Source organism: Podarcis melisellensis (assembly GCF_964234715.1).
Source record: "Podarcis melisellensis genome assembly, chromosome: 1".
Classification (NCBI taxonomy): Eukaryota; Metazoa; Chordata; class Lepidosauria; order Squamata; family Lacertidae; genus Podarcis; species Podarcis melisellensis.
The window spans coordinates 39,160,095-39,186,907 of record NC_138528.1 but is presented as its reverse complement, the minus strand read 5'-3'; the positions used below and the strand labels follow the sequence as shown (position 1 = coordinate 39,186,907).

Here is a 26,813-nt window from a genome sequence, read left to right as displayed (position 1 = left end):
AAGTTCTTAACCCGAGGTACTATTTCTGGGTTAGCAGAGTCTGTAACCTGAAGCGCCTGTAACCCGAGGTACCACTGTGTTGTTGTTGTTGCTAATTTCTACCCTGCCCATCTGGCTGGGTTTCCCCAGCCGCTCTGGGCGGCTTACTTCTTTGTGTCTGTGTGCATATGCCTCTGAAAATATCTTTGTCCAATAATAAAAGAAATAGAAGAATGATTCAATCCAATTAAATAATTAACCTTAGCTGATAGTGGGTCACTTGGTCTATATGGGAGTATAGTTTGCCCTGCACCATATCTACATAGTGTGGTGCTTCTTGCCTGCTATGTATTTAGTGTGATATAGAACTGTGATCCATGCCTTCACTTCTGTATCATTCCATACTGAGAAAGAAATCTGTCACTGTTGCTTTCCACTACTTTACTCTTTCCACTACTTTACTCTTGTATTAGTACAAGAGTATTTAGCCACCGTGTGATTGACTGGATGAGCATTGCATGGTACCCAGTAATGCACAGACTAAACTACAGTTTTAGTCAGACAATATGAAAAGTGACAACAAATTATGCCTTGTGGTCTCCTTCCAGTTTCTAAGTGCAAACATCCCAGAGTTTATTTTAAATTTGAGCCAGTTAGACATTTAGTAATATAGATCAAAGAAGAAATGAAAGCCTCCCATGTTTATTATTTCAATATGATGTCTGTTCTAATAAAGTGTAAGAAGGCAAGTTATAAACTAACTAGTAGGAATTTTCTAGTTCTGTAGTTTAGTCTTAAATATATACATATATTTGTAAATTAATCTGAAACATATTGCTGTGGTCTGAACTGCTCGAAATGCTGATTGTTTTCAAATCCTTTATTTAATTTTAGAAATGTGGTGGTGGCCTGCCAGAACGCTTTCAGATAAACAGTCCACTTCATGTTTAAAAAGCCATAACATCACTGATTTAGAAAAGGGGAAACTTGCAAATATATAATGCCATGTAAGTTGAGGTTGTTGCTATATTTTTCTTCACTCTTAATTGAGAATAATAAGGTCCATTTGAGAGGGCTGAATTTCTATAATTTCATTGTACTGTATGTCGATCTGAAGCACAGTAGTTACCCTACTGAAAGCAGAGAGTGTCACTCGACCCAATATGGGTTTAGCTGTTTCCTCGATGATTTGCTAGTTTTAGAATTCTACCCCAAGTGTGTACCTAGTTTCAAACAGATATACTGCACCAACGTAGCATACTATTTGTTGACTGCAACCTTCCTGCCATCATTCTTGATATGTTTAGTTCAATATTTGTGTGTGATGCTATGTCTGTGATTCTGAATAGATCTACTTATAAGGAAGCGCCATGAAAATACTTAGGCTTCCTTGTACATTTAGGACAGAGACTCCACATACCATCTTTCCATTTTAATGAAAAAGTATTGGCCCTGCTACTATTCTGCACAGAAGGCAACTGGTTCAATTTTAATAGTTGCCTAGTAAAAGAAGGATATCATATTTTAATAACATCACCAAGACAATAAGCCATTTTACAAAGAACCATTTTTATACCTTATTTCTTAAGCCATATCATGTATAGGTGCTCCTTGTATTGAATATTCCTGGAAGATGCTTCCTTAGGAGAAAGCAGTCTCTTTATAACGGAAAAAGAAATAAGCTTGTAAGAAAATATAGACTGTTCTTTCCATCTTTTTGTCCAGCCCTGATTTTCAGTCAATTAAAATTTGTACTCAAGGCTTTTCAGCTTGAAACCACCCCTGTGTCTGTGATGAGCAATCCTTCTTGTTTGTGCAGTCATTCATTATCTCCATTACCAAGAGGAGAATAGAGGACAATTACATTGTTTGGACGAATCAGAGTGTTAGGAGGAGTATTTATCATGGTGGCAGAGTGCAGCACCTGACAGCAAAGGATTGATGGCCAGGAATGAGTGTGAGTGGCCAAAGCAGCCTCATATGATGCAAATTACTGACTGTGGATTCCAATTTATCCTGTTCATTTTTCTTGCCTTTGCTGAAGACTATTAGTGGTTTTTGAAGCAGTGAAAGGGTCATTACTAATGTGGGCTCAAAGCAGGAGGGGGAAGGAGGGGAAAAGCCTTCTGTAATTACACAGCCTTCAAAAAAGAAAAAGAAAAAGATTTGAGGGAATAGCCAAAAAAGTGTCAACACTTAGCAATCAGAAAAATTTATTTTCATTTCATCCTTAACCCACATTAACTCAACATTATCATTTTTCTTTGTTAATATTTGCAGAATATTAAAAGCCTTATTTCTGTATTCATTCACATCTATTTAACCCTTTTTGCAGAAAAGCAATGTTGCCTAGCTTGCCGTCAAACAGTGCGAGCATTTTAAAATGTGCTTACAAAATAGGTTTTTTAAAAGCAATTCTAGGCTGTTGTTTTTAATAATGAGACAATTGGCACCCAACAGTGGTTTACAGAGGTATTGAGCTATATTTACATGATAAAAAATAATAATCTCAGTACACTTGAGAGAAAACAACTCTCCTTTTTCTTCTGGTTGTAATCTAGGAAATTATACTAATAATTAAAAACAGAATGTTGAAGTTAGGTTGATTATATTTTGGGTAAAGTATACTTTAAATGTATTAAGTGTGTGTTTAATGTAATGTCAGTTTCCAATAACACTTCTGGAAACTATTCTAAAAAGATACAGAGCAAGTGCAAAACTATAAATGAGGCAAAAGAAGAAACTACAGTAAAAGGAAAGTAAATTGCTAGATTAATGTAGCCAAATACTTCAGACAAATCATATATCCCTTTCCCCATGTAATTTAATAAGAAAATACTAATATCCCAACTTTGAATACACTTACCCACATGTAAATTTTGTGTTAATTCTGTGCTCCATTTATGAGCAAGTCAGTCATTAAAATCAATTGAGATGTGGAACAGGGATTTCTTTATGGTGGTCCCCTTTATGTTATTTTATTTGTTCAATTTATATCCTGCCCTTGATTGCACAGCATTCCAGGACAGTTTACCTAATGAAACTCCAAAAACATACAGTAGATAGCTATTTGAATCACATAAAGCAGAAACTACAATTTTCAAACTTTTAACTCCCAGATCAAACCCCCTTCAGAATCAGCTGCCCATGGAAACCTACTGGTGCAAAAATTTCAGAGAAATTTCAGGGATCAGAGGCAACAGTTAAGAAGCTGAATTTCAATGGGGATTTCTGCTTATTTCTGCTTAGGGCTTTTTATATTGTGTTTTATTTGAATGAATTTGTATTTTGTGATTTGATGTATTTTTATTTGACTAGAATCTAAGGAGTAAGGAGATGTTTATTTAATAGCTAAGTAATAAATAAAATCCAGCTGTTAATGTTACATTTTTATGCGCCATTTCTAAAACTTATTAAGCCACCAGGTAGATTTGTAGGCATACCACTGCAAACCCATAAATTATCAGCTCTGTTTGCTGTTTCACATGTGCACATGTTAGCATGCATGGAAGTAGATGCATCGGAGTCTTGGGACATCCCCACTGCCAACCTTCCACTGAATGAAAGTAGTGCCAGCTGAACTACAGCTGTACAGTACTTTCAATGGGAGGACCATCTATGCTTCCCCTTGGAAGTAAAGACTGGACACATTGCACTGCACATGACTCTACTCACAGCTATGTGAGGACCAAAGAGGGAGGATAAAAGGCAGGCATAGGCAAACTCGGCCCTCCAGATGTTTTGGAACTACAACTCACATGATCCCTAGCTAACAGGACCAGTGGTCAGGGATGATGGAAGTTGTAGTCCCAAAACATCTGGATGGCCGAGTTTGCCTATGCCTGATAAAAGGGTTCCATTGTGTACTAGACAAATGCTTTCCAGTGCGCACAAAACTGTGAGCTCTGCACATGTTAGGGAATTTTTTTTTGTCCCACATTGGTTTTGCAGCACGGCACAGTACTTCTTTCAAATATTATCCTAGTGCAAATGTTAACTTTAGGGTTACTTTAGGGTTAGGGTATGAGTTGTTTGTTGCTTGAGTCATGGATGTCCTACACAAATGTATCAACAATGAGCATAGAGACAATCAGTATCCTCCAGGTAAATTAGTACAGTAGTCTTTAACCCTTTTAAGTCCTGGGACCCAACTTTGGCTGAAATAGGCATTTGACAGTAGTAATGCTGCAGCTGTGGTTTGCCTTAGGACATGTTCCAACCCAGTAGTGGGTTCCAACCCATGAATTGAAAGCCAATGAATTATAAAAGTAATAATACAATCCCATTATGATGGTAGAGTTTTGGGGGGTTTTGCATAAAACATAGGAATAATTCTCTACTTAAGCATAATTTGGCACAAATGTTCAGATAATCAGTAGATGTAATTTCAAAGCCTTTGCTTTATTTGTGTGTGTGGCATGTTGGAAGGTGTTTAGATGGTGGAGAGTTGTGAATTAGTTATAGATGGGTTATCAGATTTAAGATTGGGTGCTAGTGATTGTGGGTAGTGCTAGTGAAGGAGTTTTGGCAGACAAGATAGAGAAGGTTGTGGTATCTCAGGATTGTACAGCAAGAGGTATATGCATAAGCTAACCATGGATTCCATTACAGCTCCTCTTCCCCCATCAAAACTGGTGCACATTAGCAATGTGGTTCTTGAGCATCTGCTGAGTAGAGTTTGGCCCCTACAGCCAATGATTGGATGGCAGGTTCTCCTTGTTTTTGCTCTCTATTTTTGATGTAAAGGCAAGGTTGAGCTTTCTTACACACCATGTATATGTCTCCCATTGGAAACACACATGTGGTTGAATAGGGAATACATACGTAACAGATGATATACCGTACATATTGTAGGTCTGAATGGCATTATCAATTTCCCTTCATACAGGGTTTGGGCATTGGCAGTGCTGAATTGGGTCTACAGGATGTCTGGCAAGACAGGCATGTTTGATAGATGGGGAAGGAAGGCATGATCCTGCTCCCACATTGCATGCAAGGAAATCAACAAGGAGAAAGTATACCCTGAATCAGCATACTATTTTAAATTAATGGGACTTAAGATTTTTGTTTTAGAAATAACATACATATCAGTTATATCAATCCCTGAGGATACGGTTCACACTAAAAAAGATGGTTTCATTCTTATAGTGCATCTTTCTTAAGTTCTGATTCATCTTTTAAAACATTTCTTTTTATTAGCATCCGTATCCTTCAGAGGAGCAGAAGAAACAGTTAGCCCAAGACACGGGACTTACAATTCTACAAGTAAACAACTGGTAAGTTATTCTAAATCAATCTGTTTGCTTCCATAGCTGAAGTGCTTATTATTATTATTATTATTATTATTATTAGCCATTTCTGAAACAATTTAAATTGCAATATTTAAATAGCAATTCAGAGTTAGTTCTTTTAGGCATGAAACAAGAATTATGGACAGTCTAAGCTAATGTAGATATATTGTTTTTCAAGATCTTTCTCTTTACAAAGTGTTCAACAGTGTCTTAGATTCTGTTCATGGTTTTCCATGGGAAAACACCTGGAAATCTGCATAGTTTTGAAATTCTTGTTATCAGTTGTTAAATGGATTTCTTTGTTTAGGTGTTGAGTGGTGATTTAGATTCTAGCTTTTAAATAACTATTCATCGGAATTTATTCATTTTGATATTTTACATAGGGAAGAAAAAGATTCTACCATTTTATACTTTTTGATATGGTAGATTATTGTTATGGTGGTGTGTGAACCATCCCTCTTTTGTACATGGCTTAGTGTATAACTAAAGAAGGGGGGTAGCGGATTAAATAAAATGATCACAGTGGCCAAGAAATGATATAGGAATTACTTATCAAAATACTGGCCCAGGTTTTATCAGCAGCTTAATTTTGTTCAGTACATTCTCGAGGTGATGTTCAGATTAATTGAACTGACAGTTCTCTTTCAAAATTCAGAGAAAGTATTTGCACGGATTTCAGGCCTTATACAAACTTAATTACATGGAACTCCATTTTATCATTCTAATTCCATGTAGCAGAGGTTGTATTTACAAATGAGAAGTCTCTGCCTTTATTCACAGCTTTCCTTAATATATTTATCAAAGCAGGTTCATTTACAAAGTGCTCTATCTGTGGGATACAGGCAGGCAGACATTAACAAAGCTTTTAGGTTTATCAGGCTCGCTGCCTGATGAGCTACCCGAGGGTCAATTGATTTTGTGGTTCTGTGATTCATTTTTTTCTCATTTTTCTAGGATCACAATGAGAGACATGCTTGGAGAATTAGCCAGTTTGTCTGCCTTATCTGTCAGGCAATTTTTTTTTTCCCAGGGAAGTCAAGCTACTTAAATTGGCCACAGGAACTGCCGTTATCTGACTTTAATGCACCCTATAGTGTGGATAGCATTTCAATTACACCAGTAACCAAAGCTTAGCTGCAGCCCTTTTCATGCCTAGTGCTGTACAGAAAGTGATGTGCCTACCTACAGAAGCAGAAAATTGAGTTGCCTTGCTTCTGTCAGGGTGATTAATGCAGAAATAAACTGCTAACCTGAAAAGAAAGGGAGAAAGAAAGGATACAGAGACTTGAATTCAGTTTAATTCTGTTCTGAAGATTGGGACTAAGAACATTTAAAAATCCACTGTGGATTGAAAACTTGGGAGTCTATGCTGTTGTCTTAGCAGAAAGAAAAGAGTGCATGTTTGTGTTGACTTGATCCATGATTTAAATATGTACATTTGAATGCAGTACGTATATAATCCAAATATGCACACTGTACACATGAATGCATAACATATATTTATCTACAAGCATATTATAGATTATTATTACTGCTAATATGTCTGGCAAGTAGATATTATACTTGTCCTTCCAAGAGACTGCAGGTGTATATAAAAATCTTTTCTTCAAAGCAATATAAAATTTCAAAACTGTACTTAATAGCATGTTGCTACAGCATCAGTTGCAGACATATTTGTTCTATCCTGGGTGGGAGGGAAGGCAGGGTGGTTACAGCAATGAGGAAAAGAATGAAGACAATCCTGGACAGATTTCATCACTTAGTTTCTGTCTTCATTATAAACTTGTTCTCCTCCCAGTTCCTTTGATTCTGCAAACCTGTCCCTGTCACCTATGCATTTGATGTAGACATCAGACACTGAAAGGGTAGAACAGCCTTTAACTTACAAGGAGCTATTTCTAGTCAGGAGGCTGAGGAAGCTTCTTCGTAATGGGTGTTCTTGCAAGGTCATGCATCCAGGTTCCAGGCCAGCTCTAAAGCTAGGAAGAATGGGCCAGCTTGGTTTATCTGGTAGATCTGGGGGTACAATAAAAGGGCAGCAGATTGTCTGTTATTTTGTTTATTGCTATAGTTTTGTCATTATTGGGAAAACCATTCTTATTTTTCGCCTCAGGCACAAAAGTGTATTGGGCCAACTCTGCCTTATCAGTGAACTCTTTTCTTTTAGTGCTTAAACACTTGGCACAAATAGCTAAGTCATTTTGAGTATGATGTCTGTTACGTTTTTGAACTCCAAAAGGAGGATGTGCCTCACTAAAAGAGTGTGCTTATCATTTGTCTACTGGTTTCACCAGGCGCAGTCCGTCTCTTTACATGGTTTAGAATTATTTCCCTGAAACAGTGGCTTAAACATTTTCATATCTTGTGACAGTGGCATGGTACTTGCTTACAAATGAAGCAGTAAGGGCACTATTGCACATGCAAGGCTGTTTGTGTGAAGTGGCTTCCTACACACCTTCATCAACTATTTTCCAGGGGTTTATACAGTGGTACCTCGGTTTATGAACTTAATCTGTTCCAGAAGTCCATTCTTAAACTGGAACCGTTCTTAAACCAAGGTGCGCTTTCCCTAATGAGTTCTCATGCCACTGGTGCCCTTCCACTGTTCGGATTCCGTTCTTAGACCAAGGTAAAGTTTGCAAACTGGGACACTACTTCCGGTTTTGCGGAGTTCATAAACTGAATCGTTTGTAAGCAGGACTGTTCTTAAACCGAGGGACCACTGTTCTGCCATGATTGAAATCACAATGGGATGTGTGATTTCAAGCAGCTGCCATGTAATTATTGTTACATCTAATGCAGGCCTAAGTTGCAGTTTCTGGAAACATGAGCTTAGGTGTAGTTTGCAATGCACAAACATAACAACAATGCAGATTTAGGAGCCTCATCACATGACAGGAGATGCAAAAGTGGAGAACCATCAGGTGCAAAAGTAACTTGATGCCAGGTTATCACCAAACATGTTTTGAATCTACAGTCCTTCCTCAGGGAAAGTAGTTCCAAGAGTTGAACTGATAGGAAAGCAGCCCTTTGCTAAAATCTCCTTTTCATATTAAGGACGATTGGTCTTATCTGAATAGTAGATTTATTAGGTGGATGATAGAGGTTTTTTCTCCTGCTTGAGTCTTGTGCAAGAGGAAGAGCCCAATCTGAATACTTCATCATCCACCGTAATAAATATGCTTCTGCATCTTACACACCATTCAGACCTCAAATTATTAAGAGATATATTGCCTTAGCCACTTTCAAGCACAGTTCTGCACTATGTGTTTGTATCTTTGTAAGCTGTATAATTTAATGTACACAGATGTAAATTGAAAGTGAATATATGTGTACCTGTGCATATTGTACAAACTAACTTAACTGAATGGTCTGAAATACATATTAGGTATCAGAATATATAAATATTGGGTAAGCAGGAGCTGCACATATAAGTTTAGTATATGGAATTACATATAGTCTAACTATGCACCATAATTTCAAATAGCAGCTAAGACAATAGAGATGTGTGTATCAGTGCAACATATGAAAAGGTGTAAATATGATGATGCCCTTAATTTTTGGGGAAACGTTAGTACCTATTCATAGTGATCAGCAAGCACATAGGTCAGGAACTGATTTAGGCAGAAACTATCCTGTTGAGTTCAATAACTATTTTAATAGATATCTGTTGACAGTATGTATCATTAAGAAAATTTGTCTAATTTGGGTCTACAGAGGAAGGAATGCTTCAAAGATTGAACATTGCTGAGAAAAGGTTCTTAGCTTTAAACAGCTGAGTGGTTCATTAATTTCAACTATCCTTGTGTTTTAATTACATTGCTGAGCCCTAAATAACCAAGGGAAGAGACAATGCTAGCAGGAAGGATATAGTTGTGAAAAGATAAGGAACTTGAACTGTAAATATAATATAGTGAACAATTATTTTCTGTAGTGCAATCTCATTACCGTAAGAATATTTTGCATAAGTCTTTTCATATAGATCTGTCTACATCATGTACAAAAGATTCAAGACTTTTAATGAGTTGAGAATAGAGATTTTAAATTACTTTGCTGACCTCTTTTGTAATAGTTTGATGTTAGGGAAATAATTAATTGAGGATTCTAGTGAAAACACAAAACCAAGTCTAATGGAAGTAATGTTTTGCTTAAACAGTTTTTGAACAGCCTTAAATCTTATCTGACTTCGGGTCCAATTTTGGGATAGATACAGCCTTGGTCGCCCAGGTGGGTGTTTATGCCAGGGAATGTGGTGGTGGGAGAGATTATGTGACCTTTTCAGTTCTCCTAGACCTCTAAACAACTTCTGATTACCACCAACCATGGTATACCTTTGAAACTTTTGCCTGGGTTGGAAATGAGAAGCACAGTGTGCAGTGGTTCCAATCCTTTTTGGAGAACCAGTCTCAGAAGGTGGTGTTGGGACATTTCTGTGGTGCACAGTGGCAGTGTCATCAATTTTCAGGTAATACATATTACTGCCTGACTTTTCTGTTTGCTTATCTCTTGGAGGCTTTTGAATCAGTGCCTGGAATTTGTACTGGATTGGGTAAGGGCGAGCAAACTGAAACTTTTTCTGGACAAAACGGAGGTGCTGAGCGTGGAGGGAATCAATTGCTCTTACTAAAGGTGTTCCAGTGGTGTTAGATGGGGTTGTACTCCCCCATGGAGCATCAAGTTCACAGATTGAGTGGGCTCTTGGACTAACTGGGGAAGCCCAGGTAGCTATGTTGGTCAGATATGCTTTTTTTCCAGCTTTGGCTGGTACACCAGCTGTGACCCTTTCTGGGGAGAACACAGCTTCCTATGATCATTCATGTGCTAGTGACTTCCAGGCAAAAGTACTGTAATGCTTTCTGTGTCAGACTGCCTTTGATGTTTGGAAACTTTAAGCGGTAAAAAATGTTTCTCCCTAGCTCCTGGTTAAGGCCAGATGGTCAGAACTCATCACACTAATATTATACCAGTTGCAGTGGTTGCCAGTGCTTTTTCAGATGCAATTCACAGTACAGTTAATGATCTTTAAAGTCCTTAATGATTTGGAAACAGGTTGTATTAAGAGCTGCCTCCCTGCATATCTACCCATCTTTTATGTTATATTTTGGAGACCCTGTTGAGATGCCAACCTATAGCAAAACTCTTAGGCTGGTGGGCACACAGATGCCTTTTCACCAGCGGCCCCCAATAATGAAACCCGATTCTAAGTAACACTGTCTTTAAAGTGCTCCATATTTATCTCATTATTTATACTGGTTCAGTCATCCATCATTAGATATCCTATTCATATGTATCAGTCTTCAAACACAGTTGGGGCTTTACAATAAAGCGTTCATAATAGTTGCCTTGTTTTATCCGTATAGCATCTGCCTGCTTTAGTGTTGCTTCCAACAGGGACTAGTGAAATGTCCTTTGGTAAATTCACAATCAAGGCATGATGGTTCTGACCCATTCCTTGTTAGCTCACAGTGAGCCACATGCACTTTCATTTTTGGAGTTGTTTCACCTGCTGAAACATGTTTTTCCACCGCCTGAACTTGTGACATCTGTGTAAAGAAGGGAAGTACCAGTCCCACTGAGCACTGGCTAAGTTAAAAGACACATCATTCTGTCAGGGACATCAGGGAACATAAACTTATTATATCCTATTATAAAGTATTAAACAGGGCGGAGCACCGTCAATGTTTTGAGGAAAATATGCCAAAGCCAAACACCAAACCCAGACTCCAGCCTTTGGGCATATTCTTAATGAGCAACTGCTTTACATAGACTTTCAGTTGCAACTACAATTTATTTAATTACATGTCTGGCCAAATGCATGTAAACCCTGTGGGTTTCAGTTCATGAAGAGGTTCATGAACTACACCATATAGTTGAGGAAAGCGCTGTTGGTAATTTCATTAGAAGTTGCAATTTAAGCTTTATGAATATTATTTTTATATTTTTATATTTATTAAATTTGTTTACTACCTATCGGCTAAAGATCACAGGGTGGTTCACAACAGAAAAATACAAAAAATTGAACACAAAATACATAATAGAACAAAAACAAATCAATAACACCCCTTCCAGAAACACTTATTATTTATTTGAATATCCTTTCATTGCATCTTCTGACCTAAGCAGCCACTATCTTTCCCTCAACAACTGATGGGTACTACTACTTCTATGGCTTTCAGTATAGAGGTGCAGAGGTTTAATCATAATTGGCTCATTTAAATTACACTTGTGTTTAGATTTATTTTTCTTCTTAATTTATACTCTTTCCTTGAATACAAATATTATCAGGGCAGCTAACAAGTTTACAGTTCTTATGTTCCTATGGAAGCATAAGAACATCACAAAAGATTTATAGCTGAGAAAATAATATTTTTGCTTGCCTTTGAAAGAACATAAGACGTGAGCCTACAGGGAAGATCATTCCAAAGATGGAATGTTAAAGCCCAGATGGCTGTCTCCCCACCTGGCAAGCCCTATCATGGGGCATGTGAGGGAGGTCCCCCAAACCTGCTAGTGCATAGGCAGCTTAATGTGGGAGTACATGTTCCTTTCTGTACCCAAGTCCCAAGCCATGTAGGACCTTGTGCCTGCAGATATTTCCATTCCATAAAAACATTCACCTGACTTGTTTCATAAAGCATAGTATAATCTTACCTAAGCAGTAAACTTTTTTATAAAAGTTTTCAGTTTCTTGTCATCAGAGGCAGCTTTAAAATTCTCAATAGGTAATGATGATGAACCCATAATAGTGAAGCATCCAAATTTGTGTATGGGACACTCCTGCAGTTTCTTACACCCTGACTCCTGTACTTGGAAACAGGATGCTGAATCATAGTCATAATATAGAAGGGAGTATATATATATTTAAAAATATTTAGTATAGATATTTGTAATCTTCTCTGCGTCCAAAGATCCCAGAGTGGCATACATTAAACAACAATTTTACAACAAAGAAAACTAAAACACAAATAAATGAACTTCATCATAACATTCATTTACTAACCCATATAAAAATTCACGGATAGAAAAAAGCAAAATGAAAGTATTGTCAGTTCAACATGCTCTTCATCCAACCCCAGGAACTGGAGAAAGAGGCATGTCTTTGCCTGTCATCAGGATGAAAGCAATGTAGGGGCTTGACACACCACAGAATGGAGATAGTTGCAAAGATGTGGGACTACCACAAAGAAAGCCCTCTTCCAGACCATGCTGCTACAAACGTTTTCAACAAGGGGACCACCAGTAGGGCTTTCTGTGAAAATCTGAATGAATGGGCAGCCTAGCATAGGATGAGATGCACTTTCAGATATTTGGGACCCAAGGTGTTAGGATTGAGTTGCAAGGTTAACTGTTAGCGTTTGAATGAAAAACAATTGACTAGAGGGAATCTTACTTAAAATGCTGAGTAAATCAATTCATATATCTCCATTTGGGAGCTGCCTCTCTCTGTAAGAGGATGGGCTAATTTTTTGCGATCTGTGAATAAAGTATGTGTGTGTTCAAACATAGTGCATGCCAAAGCAAAGTGTTCAAAACTAGGATACAAGGATAGACATTGTAATGCTGGGAATTCAAAAGCAAACTGGGAATTGAGTGAAATAATTCTGTCCCAAACAGTAGTAAATGTACGGAAAAATTGGCCAATGAAGCAAGTAATCTAAGGCAGCTGGACACTTTTATCTCAGGGGAGAAGGGATTGAAGGATGAAGTGATAAACCAGGGATATAGCGATGACATATACTGGAAGGAAAAAGGCTTGTTGGGCCATGTGTGCTTTCCCAAGATCAGCAGGTTCTTACACCTCTCAATGTCATCAGGTGAATCATTGCCATATTTCTTCATAGCGTCAACATGTCTGAAGATTTTTTTATTTTTTTAAGCCTCAGGAACTGTATTTGCCTAGTTCTATGTGAGTGAGAAATGTGCTGGATGTACCAGGTTTGGATTATTTCAGTAGATTTAAATATAAGATCCCCCCCCCCCCGCTTTTCACATTATTCCATTTTGTATTTGTTAGTGAAGATGAATCGAAATGCCATAGAAGCATCGCTTCTTTGTTGTCTTGTTTTTTAACCATAAAAATTACAGGAGTATTGTTATATTTGTAGCCACAAACAATGTAGTTAGACATGTAGGTAGACATGTATAGGATTGCATGTTTCTATTACTGTGTTCAGATTTATACAACTAAAAGTTGTATGTCAACTACTACTGTATTACCGATATTCACGATTTAATGTCACAACAAGATGCGAAGGCAGCCCAGGTCTTGCTGATAGCCTATGTAGTATGTTATATGAGTTAGGAGTGGGCGAGGATCAATTTAAGTGTAGGTGAACAACAGAGGAAGGCTGACTCCACCCCACAAATGGAGGAAGATTAAGCTCTTCCCACCCAGAGATTTGATGACAAAACCCAATTCTGCATTTGTGTCTACTGCCACCACATCTAATTTGGCCTTATATTTTAAAAGTATGTATTTCCTTGAGGTTAGAACAGGAAGCAGAAATACAGTATCACTGCTATATTTTAGAATTGGGTGTCATGAATGTTGAAGGGGGCAGATTTGTACAATGCCTATTGTGGCTCTAAAATTACTGAGTTTGACATGTGCTTGTTACTTCTAATCACCAGTTTTGTAAACAGTGACCCCTAGTTAAAGAAATACTTTTTATAGAATTTTGGGTTCACTCTGACACTGTGCAAGCAGTTTGGCAACATGGGTGTTTCAGAAGTAAACAGAGGAACGTTAATGGATACCAGCAAAAATGTAACTTAAGCCCTTATGTTTAACTGTACTGACCCATTTGTTTATGTCTTGTCATTTGACCATGTAAAGACATCTGAAATAAGTTTTTCCACAACACTACTATAGAATGCTTTGAACTGTTGTCATGTTTAGTTTCAATTACTAATTGTTTATAATGAAGTGCCAAAAACAAGTTATTCAAACGGAAATTTCACAGTAACGTGAACATGTTTAAAGTCAGAACAACGTACAGTATAGTAGTCATTTCCTTTCATTTTCTATTTGATTAATTTTATTATTATTTCATTTATATTCCACCCTTTATCTGAAGATCACAGGGTGGTTCAATCAAGTTACCTGCAGTCTAGCACCAAACTTGAATGTCATTTTTTAATATAATCTTGGCTGTGTTATTGTTTAAAGGCACATATGCCTCATTACTGTTGCTTTCAATGCTGCTTGGATATACTGTACATAACTGTGCAGGATTGCAGCTCTTATTAGAATAGGCTTATCTTTCCTTTCCTCCTAATGTTTTGGATTTTCTAGATGAGCCCCTCCCAGTATCCAAGAGTAGAATAACAAATCAAACTTTGGGCACAGGTTGCTTTTTCAGTACATCAGTATGCAAGGTTTGTAATATAGTGCAAGTTTGCTCAGTTCCCTGCATTTCAATCCCTTGGCAGATTTAGCATTTATGTGAAACTCACTCTATAGAAATCTTGTTGCAATCAAGAACTGTGTATTATACTGGTATCATGTGTTCTATTAAAACCATGTGTTGCCTATATTTTGCCCAATTTTCTTTCTATGCTAAATTTTATTTCAAAGGAAACCTTTGGCTTACCTAGGGCTGCCAGATGTCCCTTATTTTAAGGACATCTCTTATTTTGAAGCACTGTCCTTGATTCCAAAATATAGCACTTTGTAGACGATAATGGGTGCCTATTATTTTCAAAACTGAATAGCTTCCTAGCACTCCATGGAACAGACACTACAAATTCACAGTATCTTTCTCCCCAACCCCCAGCCCCCTTTTAATTGTTGATTTGGCAACACAAGGCTCACCAGCCATTCATTTTCACATGAAAAATACTAAGGCCAATTGGATTTGTTTTATTAAAAAACCAGATGTGTCTGCTTTCGACCAACACTTTATGGGTAGAGAACAGAGCTGAAACCCATAGTCTGCAAGCCACTAATTCAAGAATACTTACTTGAAGTCAATGAAATTACTCCAAAGTTAACATTTTGCTTCAGGTTCAAGAGGGACAAAACACAGTGTATCTTCACATCACATATAATTCACTTTTGTAGTTTCCAACTACAGGGTGTGGTTATGATCGTTTAGTTCTATAAGAGTGGTAGCAAATATAGTGTTATGAATTTGTGGGTGCCAGACTTTTAACTCCTGGACCCAGCAAATATTAAAATATAAGCCACATTAAACTAGGCTGGCTTCCTGATGAAGTAATCGCCGGGGGAGATAGGCCATTAAAACAGGACAAAGTGAAGGGTGATGACCCATTAAGAAAGCCATTTATTAGCATAAAAATGAAACAGAGGAAAAAAAGATAATTATGTATTTGTTTTATTTACATTTGGGTTAAAATGATATCCCCACTTTCCCACCAAATCAAGATTTTTGGTAATACCTGTTTTAAGTTTTCTATACTGTCCTCCATCCTTGCATGCTTATGGTTTGTAGATGTTGTATCTGTCCATTGTGTAGATTCATCTCATATTTCCACTTGTCTTCATTTTATCAGGGCAGAACATAATTGAGGCTGACGGTTTCAAAGGCCCTACCTTGTGGTATTCTTTCATAATAGAACTTCTTAGAACCCTAGACATTTAAACTAGAAAAGCATCTGGATTTTGCCACATCTCTAAGGATTTCGTCCCTTGTAAGAAGTGGGAAATATTCCATCTTAATGTATAATGATTTAGGCTCAAGACACAAGCCTCCTTTTTATTGCGATAGCTAATGAATTAACGTAGGCAGTTGGTGGTTCTTCATCTCTGCTCCAGATTGTCTATTGGAGTACAGTGGTAAAAGGTAAAGGTAAAGGTACCCCTGCCCGTACGGGCCAGTCTTGACAGACTCTGGGGTTGTGCGCCCATCTCACTTAAGAGGCCAGGGGCCAGCGCTGTCCGAAGACACTTCCGGGTCACGTGGCCAGCGTGACATCGCTGCTCTGGCGAGCCAGAGCCGCACACGGAAACGCCGTTTACCTTCCCGCTGGTAAGCGGTCCCTATTTATCTACTTGCACCCAGAGGTGCTTTCGAACTGCTAGGTTGGCAGGCGCTGGGACCGAGCAGCGGGAGCGCACCCCGCCGCAGGGATTCGAACCGCCGACCTTTCAATCGGCAAGTCCTAGGCGCTGAGGCTTTAACCCACAGCGCCACCTGCGTCCCGAGTACAGTGGTACCTTGGGTTAAGTACTTAATTCATTCTGAAGGTCCGTTCTTAACCTGAAACTGTTCTTAACCTGAAGCACCACTTTAGCTAATGGGGCCTCCCGCTGCCACCGCACCGCCGGAGCACAATTTCTGTTCCCATCCTGAAGCAAAGTTCTTAACCCGAGGTACTATTTCTGGGTTAGCGGAGTCTGTAACCTGAAGCGTATGTAACCCGAGGTACCACTGTATAACAATTTAGTTTATATTTCATTCTTTCTTTAAGTCAAAAGCAGCTTTCTTTGGAGCATGAAAATTGGCGGTATTAGGTTCAAATAGCTTTATTCTATATTCATTTGAAAACTTTCCAGTACATTGTGTTCCCTGATATTGTTGATGTTAATGAACTACATCTACTCTTTGAATTGTTAAGATTATTCAATTTTTTTTATCAAATAAATGCATTAGCATTTCTGGAACAATTACAAGCTGAAGTTCTGAAAGATTCCCCTTGAGTCTAATTTTGAATTCACATACTAGTTCATATGAACTTCTCATTGAATGCGTTTAGCCTATCTGCAGATAAGGAAAAGAGGCTAGAAGAATTTCTTATACTCTAAATATGTAGGCTTTTTCCTGTTAGCAATAATGGATTTAAGTACAGTATGAATTTCCCTTGTTTCTTGGTATAAAGTTTTAAAGTTAGCACCGCTCCATTTTAATAGAAATAATGTAGTTCAATAGAAACAATGAAATAATGCAAGAATAAAAACAGTAAAGTTTTCTTCCCCTTCCTCACTGCTGTAGTTATAAACCACCTGTTTCTTGTGTTGCACATGATGCTCTTTGTTGCAAATTCTTGCAAACGTTGAGACTTTTGCACTTGTTGCAGCAGCTTCCATCTAGTGCACATGGCATAGGCTTGTTATTATTCTTATTATTCTTCAAACCTTTTGCAACTATCTTATACTTTCAGCTCAACTCACTTGAATCATTTGGAAGCTCTCTGCTCTAGGCTGTCTCTGTGTTGCTTTATTTGTTAATGAACTTGTAATCTTGTCTACTTCTACTGCATCTGCTTTCCCATCTTTTACAGTCTGCTCTGTGTTACTGCAGAAACTTGGCAGAAGTTTAGATATTCTTGAGGGCCTTTTCAAAGGGGAATTCAGGATCTTCCAGTAGAGTTTCCCTGAGCATGTATCTGATATAAAGTACAGTTTGGACTCTTATCACAGACTCTGTCAGCTCTCCATAATTGCAAGTCTGACTCAGCAAGTTGAGGTCAGTCACAGATGTATAAAGAGTTTCTCTCTCTCTCTCTCTCTCTCTCTCTCTCTCTCTCCATATATATATATATATATGCAGAATATATATATCTGCAAAATTAATTTCGTGTCCTGTTTCTTTCATGTGTTGGAAAAGAGAGGAAGTTTTTTCTTCTTTTTTGACGGCATTCTTGTGTTCTGCGATACGTGCATTTATTCGTCTGTTTGTTTGTCCAATGTACGTGGCTGGGCAGACTTTGCAGGGTATTTCATAGACCCCTTGGTTTTCCAACTGGATTTTATCCTTGGGGTTTCTGAGGATATTGGCTATTTTTTGGTTGGTGCAACACATGAAAGAAACAGGACACGAAATTAATTTTGCAGATTCCAAATTGCTCTTTAACATGGAACATCACCACAAGAGAATAACCATGGAAGCCATCGAGATAGAGAAACACCCTCACAACATGAACAAGCGTGACGACACATCCCGCTTGCCAGACATCTGGAAATTAGCCCTCCCCACAAAAACTGACACCAGATCCAGAGGCACACAGAACGCCATCACCAATCAACCACACCAGACCCAAACCCAGACCCTCTCCACAGATAAATTACAGACACCATCCAGTAGCCAAACCATGGTGGCACCTCCGGATGCTGCACCCCCCTGCAATCCCTACACAGATCTGGCTGACACAGGCCACAAAACCACAGCTCGCCCCTATACACGAAGCCAAGCCAGAGCACAACTAAGTGCAGTACAGCCATCTTCTCAGAAAAACTCTTCACAAAGTTCAAGAGGTCAAGACACAAAGACTTTAGCAACTAATCCACACCTAATGACCCACCTAAGTGGTACTCAGGATATCACTCAAGAAATCACTCAAGATATCCCTCAAGTAATTAAGGAACAAAAGAAGAAAAGGCACACTAGCCTGGGAACTTCCTCTCTGCCCAGAACATTGGAGGCTATACACCACACCCCCTCAACAGTATTTATAGGAACTAAAACACTGAGATCCTGCTCTGTTCCAGTAACAAGAAGCCGAAAGCACCAGCCTGAAGATGACGAGTGAGACCTCGTCGAAACGTCGCATAGACACCCCAACTTTTACACGGGAAGACACCCGAGGACACCAAAACCTGCATTCCTGTACCCGTGAAAATCTACGAAAGCATATATATATATATATATATATATATCACTGCATTTTGGAATGCAGTACTCTTCAAACTTTTTCATCGCTATATTATAATTTTTATGCTATCTTTATGAAGCTACAGAGCCACCTGCCCATAATATTCAAAAAGATGGATCTAATGGCATCTAGAAGAAACTGAAGGTTTGTTTAAATTTCTTCCAGTGTTTAGCTGCCTTGTTGGATGATAGCTTTAACACTTTTGAATCATACAATTGTGGAGGTGGAAGGGATTTTGAAGGTCATGTAGTGCTGCAGTGCAGGAATCTCAACTAGATCATACATGAGATGACCATCCAAGATCTGCTTAAAATCCTCCAAGGAAGGAGAGTCCAGCACCTCTCATGGGAGTCTGATCCACTGTTGAACAGCTCTTACTGTCAGAAAGGTCTTCCTGATGTTTAGTCAGAATCCATTGGTTTGGGTCCTACCCCTAGAGCAGGAGAAAACGAGCTTGTCCCATCCTCCATGTGGCAGCCTATAGATATTTAAAGATGGCTATCATATCTTCGCTCAGTCTTCTCTTTACCAGGCTAAACATACCCAATTCCCTCAACTGTTCCTCACAAGGCTTGATTTCCAGACCCTTGATAACTGTGAATGCCTTCCTCTGCACACATGCCAGCGTGTCAATATCCTTCTTAAATTTGTGGTGCCCAGAACTGGACCCCATACTCCAGGTGTGTTCTGACCAAGACAGAATATAGCGGGACTATGACTTCCCTTGATGTGGACACTATGCTTCTGTTGATGCAGTCTGGAATATCATTAGCTTTTTTTGCTGCTGCATCTCACTGTTGACTCTACTAAGATCTCTAGATCCTTTCTGCATGTACTATTGGCAATCCAGGTGTCCCCCTCCCCTTATATTTGTGCAGCTAGTTCTTCCTGCCTAAGTGTAGAACCTTACATTTGTCCCTATTGAAATCTACTTTGTTAGTTTGGGCCCAGTTCTCCAAACTATTAATGTCATATTGTATCCCGATTCTGTCTTTAGCAACCTCTCAGTTTGGTGTCATCTGCAAATTTGATAAGCACTCCCTCAATACTTTCATCCAAATTGTTTATTGAACGAGTTATTGAACAGCAATGGGCTCAGGACAGAATCCTGTGGCACCCCACTTGTCACTTTTTCCCTAGATGATGAGGAACCATTAAGTGATCACTCTTTGGGTTTGGTCAGTCAACCAGCTACAAATCTACCTAACAGTTATTTCATCCAGTCCACATTTCTCTGCAAGAATATCATGGGGGACTTTGTCAAAGACCTTACTGAAATAAATATATGCTACGTCCACAGCATTTCCCTGATTCCCACCCCCACCCCAACAAAAAAGATAGAAAAGAGATTCCTCTGTCATGACTTGTTTTTGAGAAACCCATGCTGGGTCTTAGTAATCACAGCATCCTTTTCTAAGTACTCACAGACCAACTTTATCTGCCCTAGGACCTTTCCTTTCCAGTTATTGATGCCAAGCTCACTGGTTGATAGTTACCTGGGTCTTCTTGTTCCCCCTTTCTGAAGATGGGGACAACAGTTGCTTGTATCCAGTCTGCAGAGACCTCACCTATTCCCCAAGAATTCTCAAAGATTTTAGACAGAGGCTCTGAGATTACATCCGCAAACTCCTTTAGTACCCCTGGGTGCAGCTCATCAGGCTCTGGAGATTTGAATTCATTTAAAGTAGCTAGATGTTCCCTTACTAGAAAATACACATAGATATGAAAAATTTAGAGAGAACTATATCATAGTTTGGATAGATAATTTCCTGGTTCACAATTAGATAAAAATGTTAAGTGCCCCAGGGATAGAAATGAGAATTGCGTGTAGAAATCCAAGATTTAATGTAGCTGAAATTGAGCACCGATTTGTCCACCCTATCTCCCTCCCTGGCTGCCCCTCTCTCACAAACAGTATAGTGAGAACTGAGCATGCTCAGTGGAAATGGGATGCTGCTGAATAAAAGAGAAAATTGGGGCTTTTCAGTATAAGTAAAGGCTTAGGACCAGTCAGAATACAGCATCTGTACAATATTTATGTGCAGCAATAAGACATCAACAGTTGACCTGTTAATCCCAAAGAACCAAATCAGCCCTAACTTGAGGAATTAGCTGATGTCATGAAAGTTAATCTCTCCTTGAATTTGTTGAACTGCTACCCAAAATGATAGGCATAATCAACATCTCACATTTATGTGGCATAGAATTATAATAAATTTAATATAAGTATATGATTAGTATTAGGGCTGAGTCAAAATGGTAAGACTTGTTTCATGAAATCTTTAACACACTCACCCATGTAAGCAATCTTGGGCAATGAACAGGGGTGAAAATATTCACCTCCTTTAAAGTGCAATGTGAAATGACCTCCCCGGCCAGGTGATATACAGTACACAACACAATCTTCTGCCTCTTTTGGCAGGCACTTTGTCAAAAAATGGAAATAATCACGATTTCACTTTGAAAGCTGATTCCCCTCTCCTCCTTTAGGGCCACTGCAGATATGGAAAATGTTGCCATACGTTCCCCTGAAAAAGTCCATTTCACTGTGAAAACTCACAAAAAATCAGCACAGCCCTAATTTATTTCTTGTTGGCATCCATCTGTCTATAGAGACGAGTACAGGAGAGACATGTTTTGTTGCAGATAGGGCAGATGAATTTAGTCCTTAATGCAGTAGCTGAATAGGAAAGCTTTAGGCCTGTTTTGGCTGGTACATGTTGCAGTGTTCTGTCCCTGGGTATCTAACAAATCTGTTTGGGGATCCTGTGCTTTACTAAAAAGCATGTGGAACAAAATGGCCAAAATTCATAGCCAGACAGTTGTTTGGGCCATGTATTGAGACACGTGACATTAGTGTCATGTTTGCTGCAAGTTTCATTTCCTGTTTCATTGTTTTATATTGTGATTATAGAAGAAAGCATTTTTCAAAGCTTTCAGTATGACTCACATTCCTCTGTTGCTGACTTTTCATTCCAGCTCAGGCTTGCTGGTTTGTCCTAGCCCTTGTGAGAGGTCTTTTCTTGTTCTCAGGCATATGACTGAAAAGGCAGGCAAGGATTTTTTTTTTCACCTTGCAAAGTAAACATTGGTGAGATATTAAATTAGCCATGTACTTCCAGACATATCTTATCTTCTGGAGTCATTGCTGTAAACTGAGGTTTCAGTTTGTATGTTGACCTCTTGAATAGCAAACTTCCTTGAAACACAAAGATAAGCGGGGGGGGGGGGGATAAAAAAAATGAACAGCAATGATTAAGGGAGTGGGTGGTAGAGTGGATTAGCACACTAGTCTTTTTGCCTCTTAAGAACTGTATTTAAATCTGGCTCAGAGTTGACAAGTGCGGGGGGAGGGGGGAATCAACTTAACGATCTTATGATCTAAAAAGAAGCATTGACCCTTACTTTCTATCTAAGAGTGGAGATGCCTGTTGAAAGATTCCATTTTTTATTCTCCAAAGCAATTAACTACAGCATGCTGTAGATAGCACACTTGGATTCTGATAACTGCAGCAAGTAACTAGGATTTTACATATATGACTATGGAAGGATAAAGCCTTTAGTTTCCCCCTCAAATATCTTTAAAATAATTGGAATCTAGAAAGTAATTTATATCGCATCAAAATCCAGCTGTTTAATTTTTTAATCTCAGCATGTTGTAAATAATTGGAAGGCATGATTGTTGGTAAATGTTAGTCAAATATTTGCAACAGAAAACTTCAATCTTTTAATTAGAAAAGCTTTGTAAGATGTTCTGCACTTTGAGAATGCATTATTGTTATCATTTTTATATCTTATCATATATTATTTCTGTATAAATTATAAGGTTTGGTTCACTTTCCTTCATCACCAGACCATTGCTGGGATATTTCTTGCCTTACACTGGTTGGGTCCTTTAAAAGAGGCCCCGTGGATACAGAGTACACATGTTCCACGGGGCCTTTTAAAAGACTCACCCTGTAGAATGCTGCTAAAATGCTTAGATTTAAACTAGTAAGTACCGGGTAATTGGTTCAAACCTCACTTCTGCCATGACTTAACTAGGTGACTTTGGGCAAGGCCCACATTTTCAGCCCTTAGCACCTCACCACCTTAAAAAAATATGGAGAAATTATAATGACCTGTTTCATAGGTAAGAATTCCAAGCAAGATAATACATTGCAAAGCAATTTGAACACTCTGCTGCTAAACTGATTTGTCCCAAGGGCTGCTTTTGCTGTTGGCCAACCCTTTAAGGGCTGCATGCAGTTGGTATGTGAAGCTAAAAGCAAAAATGGGCACAGCCAAAGTATGCATTGTCAAGAATACATTCATAGGCACATGGGCATATTCAGGCAGGCAGGCAGGCAGGCAGGCAGGCAGGCACACAAACACACACACACACTCAAACAGGAGGGTACACTTACATTCAGCTAGGGAAGCAGGCACACATCCAGGGACACACATCCAGTGCCTAACCCATGCCCCCTCCCCGCCTCCTCTTGCCACTGCTGCTACTCCATGATGATCAGCCAAGATATGGGGAGGAGGGTTTTTCCTTCCCATCACAATACAGATACAGCACTTTCCTTGTTCTTCAGAGAGCAGAGAGTGTGGGAGGAAATCGTAAGCATTGTATAATAATTTTTGCAGGGCAGCCTCCTCCCACACAAAGCTGCCTGTCAGCTGCATTCATTTTCAGAGGGCTTTCTATCCATTCCACCACTAGGAGAGTAACATTTGGCAGGGCTATATATGACATGACTTTCTTGGTTGCAGCATCCTAACTGCAGAATTCCCTCCAAAGAGTGGATCAGTTGGCAACCAAAGTGATGATCTTTAGGCAGGCAGTTATTCCACCAGGCTTTTGATTTATTTTAATTCCTACTTATTTGATGGTTTGCTTTGTCTTATTTTAATGCTTATAACTTCATTTTAATGGAAGCTTAAAGTTGTAAATTGCCTGCAGGGCCCTTTTGAGGACTAAAAGGAAATATGTAAATTATTTTATGCATACGTAGTAATAGTAGAATAAACAGAATTACAGAGTGCATGCTTACTTATAGAGGAGACAGATGCATATGTGTTGCCTCGGAGCAGTATGGATCATTTTGTATTAATAGCTCAGCTGAAAAGTTTTAATTTAAATCTGCACTTTTCAATAGTTTGATTCATTTATTTAAAAAGTAGCTACTTTTTATTTATTTAAAAAGTAGCTACTTTTGTTCAGAAGCCCCTGGGTGGATTGGGGTCACTTGTGTATTTGCAAAAGGAAATAAATGTAAGAATCCCCTAAAGTTAACACTGGTAATATTATCATGCTGATATTAACATTTTGGTGGGAAAGAAAACAACATATAAAATACTCCTATGGTCTAAGTCAAAAAGGTTAATCCCCAGTAGCTGTACAGGTAATTTTATGTGCTAAAGTTGCTAAAGCAGCACTGATAAATCAGGAACAATCAATGTGTAAAATAATTAATACTAGAATGTGGTAAGTGACTCATTAAATTCCTTTGTTAGGTTATGTAACCCTATCATTACAAAGGATATGAACCACGTGCCTTAGTATGCATGTATTCTAAGATGTGCTCCCTGTTGCACTCATTCACATTATTGGCTTCTGACATTAAATAAGATCTGGGCATGATTTATGGAATAGTCTTTTGACAAGAGCTGGAATCTGAGCTGGTGCAGCTTTTACTGGTGTTCAGGACTGTATTCATTATCTCCTGGTGTAATGCAAGTATTACATTTAGTCAACTGAATTATGTGGAGTTCTGTGAGATTCTGTCTCACTCCCTGTAGTCATTGTTCCACTCATAATAAAATTATCCTATCAATTTGCCACAAGAGGAATACAGGACTTCACTAAATTATAGCCATGTGTGCTTTTTGCTATACATGAAGTGATACCAACTTAACAGAAATAATAATAAAGCCCTACTCTCTGTTTTTAAATTATCTTTAGAGAAAAGTGAAATTAGAAGATGGAAGGTATTTCTGAATTTTATGCATTGAAAAGGCTGCTTTTCTAATTAAAAGAAATTGTAGTTTTATCTTGCAAGAAAAAATTAAAAGAATGGGGAAGGCACTAAATAATATGTCAAAATGACATCTGGCCTCCCTTATGACTGATTAGTTTGAGAGATTCACTATTTGAGGTGGAAGCTCCGTTTTGTTTCTTCTCCCATCCACCCCCCCCCCTTTGCGTCCCTCACTCTTGGCTGGAAATGGTGATATTATACGCAGACAACAAAATGCCCCATTCTGACAGCTAAAAGCTGAAGCTGAGCCATCTATGTGGCTTAGCGGCACTCTTGAGTACTGCCACACACAAGACCTGGTCTTGGGAGTGGCCTCAGGGCACTCGTTTTATAAGCCTTTGATGCTCCAATGTGTCACAAAGGTGATGTGCTTTGACTCCAGGCAGCTGTGATGACTGATGGCTCATCATTCTCTAAGCGCCTCCTGATGGCTGAATTATGAAGCAGGGGTCTTCGGGGAACCTCTGGAAGAGTAATATGTAGACATGAGGCTACGCACTAAAGAGAAGGCATAGGGACACAATCCAGTGAAGGACAGACATGCCTAAATATAATTGAAAACAATATGACCTACACACAATATATATACTATTTAAGCCCCATTGATTTCAGTGAGACTTGCATATGCTTACTTTTCTCTGGATGATTTCTACTGAGTCAGAAAGAGGGGATGTGACCACAGTACAATAACATTCAGTTTTTTTAGATTCTATTAGGTGCTGAACAGTTAAGCAAACTATTAAAGCATCATACTCCCAGTGTAAATGGGACCATTAGGGAACAGGGTGTGATTTAATAATCTTATATAATAATGTCACACACATCTGTGAGTCTGTCTGACCATTAATCTCCTCCTCCTGAACTGTTTTGCCATTGCTGGTAGTACAAATATCATCTGAAAACTGAGAGGGAGTAGAAGGTCATAGAATATACTTTGTAGGGAAACCTACAATCTTTCACCAGATTGAGAGCCCTTTCCCCCTTGGAAAAGAAATTGTGAAGAGCTCCAAAAGACCTCTTCAAACTGAGTGAATGGGCAGTAAAATGGCAAATGCAATTCACTGTAAACAAGTGCAACGTGTAAATGTTTGGACACAAAATCTTAATTTCACATAAATGCTTATTTGGTAAGAACTGCAGTGACAGACAAGGAACAAGACCTTGTGGTTGTAGTGGCTGGCCTGTTGAAGATGTGGACTCGGGTTGCAGTGGCTGTGAAAAAGGCAAATTCTGTGCTAAAACTGTCAATATCAGTGTCGTTACACAAATCTACAGTGCAGCTGCATTTGGAATATTGTGCACAGTTCTGGTAATCTCAACTCGAAAAGGATATTGTTGAGTTGGGAAATGTTCAGAAAAGGGCAACCCATCAAGAGGATGGAGGATTTTAATTCCCTACAGAGGAAGTTTGCATCATTTGGGACTTCTTAGTTTAGAGAAAAGGCAAGTTATAGAAGTTTATAAAATTGTACATGGCATGGAGAAAGTGAGTAGGGAAAAGCTTTCCCCCTCTCTCATAACACTAGAACTCATGTACATCCAATTAAGCTGAATCTTGAAAGATTCAGAACAGATAAAAGAATGTACTTCTACATGCAACACACAAACTATGGAGCTCATTCCCATGGGAAACTGTGAGGGGCAACAACCTAAATGGGTTTAAAAGAAGATTAGACAAATTCAGAGGGGAGAGGGCTATGGATAGCAAGTAGCCATATTAGCTATGTTCTGCTTCCACAGTCAGAGACAGCAACATTTCTAAACACCAGTTGCTGGAAACCACAGGAGGGGATAGTGCTCTTGTGCTCAAATCCTGCTTGCACAGGCATCTGGTTAGCCACTGTGAGAACAGGGATGCGCCACCCCTGTAGGTGGGCCATTGGCCTGATCCAGCAGGATCTTC

The 26,813-nt window shown here is 38.8% G+C and overlaps 1 protein-coding gene across 12 annotated transcripts in view; it reads left to right on the top strand.

Moving 5' to 3' along the window:
* Positions 1-26,813, top strand: part of MEIS2 (Meis homeobox 2) — a 226,301-nt gene that overhangs the window by 141,577 nt on the left and 57,911 nt on the right. For all 12 annotated transcript variants that reach the window (XM_081886952.1, XM_081886946.1, XM_081886951.1 and 9 more), the window contains one exon: positions 5,179-5,255. In XM_081886952.1, the coding sequence (XP_081743078.1) occupies positions 5,179-5,255 (77 nt within the window). The remainder of the gene's footprint in view (positions 1-5,178; positions 5,256-26,813) is intronic.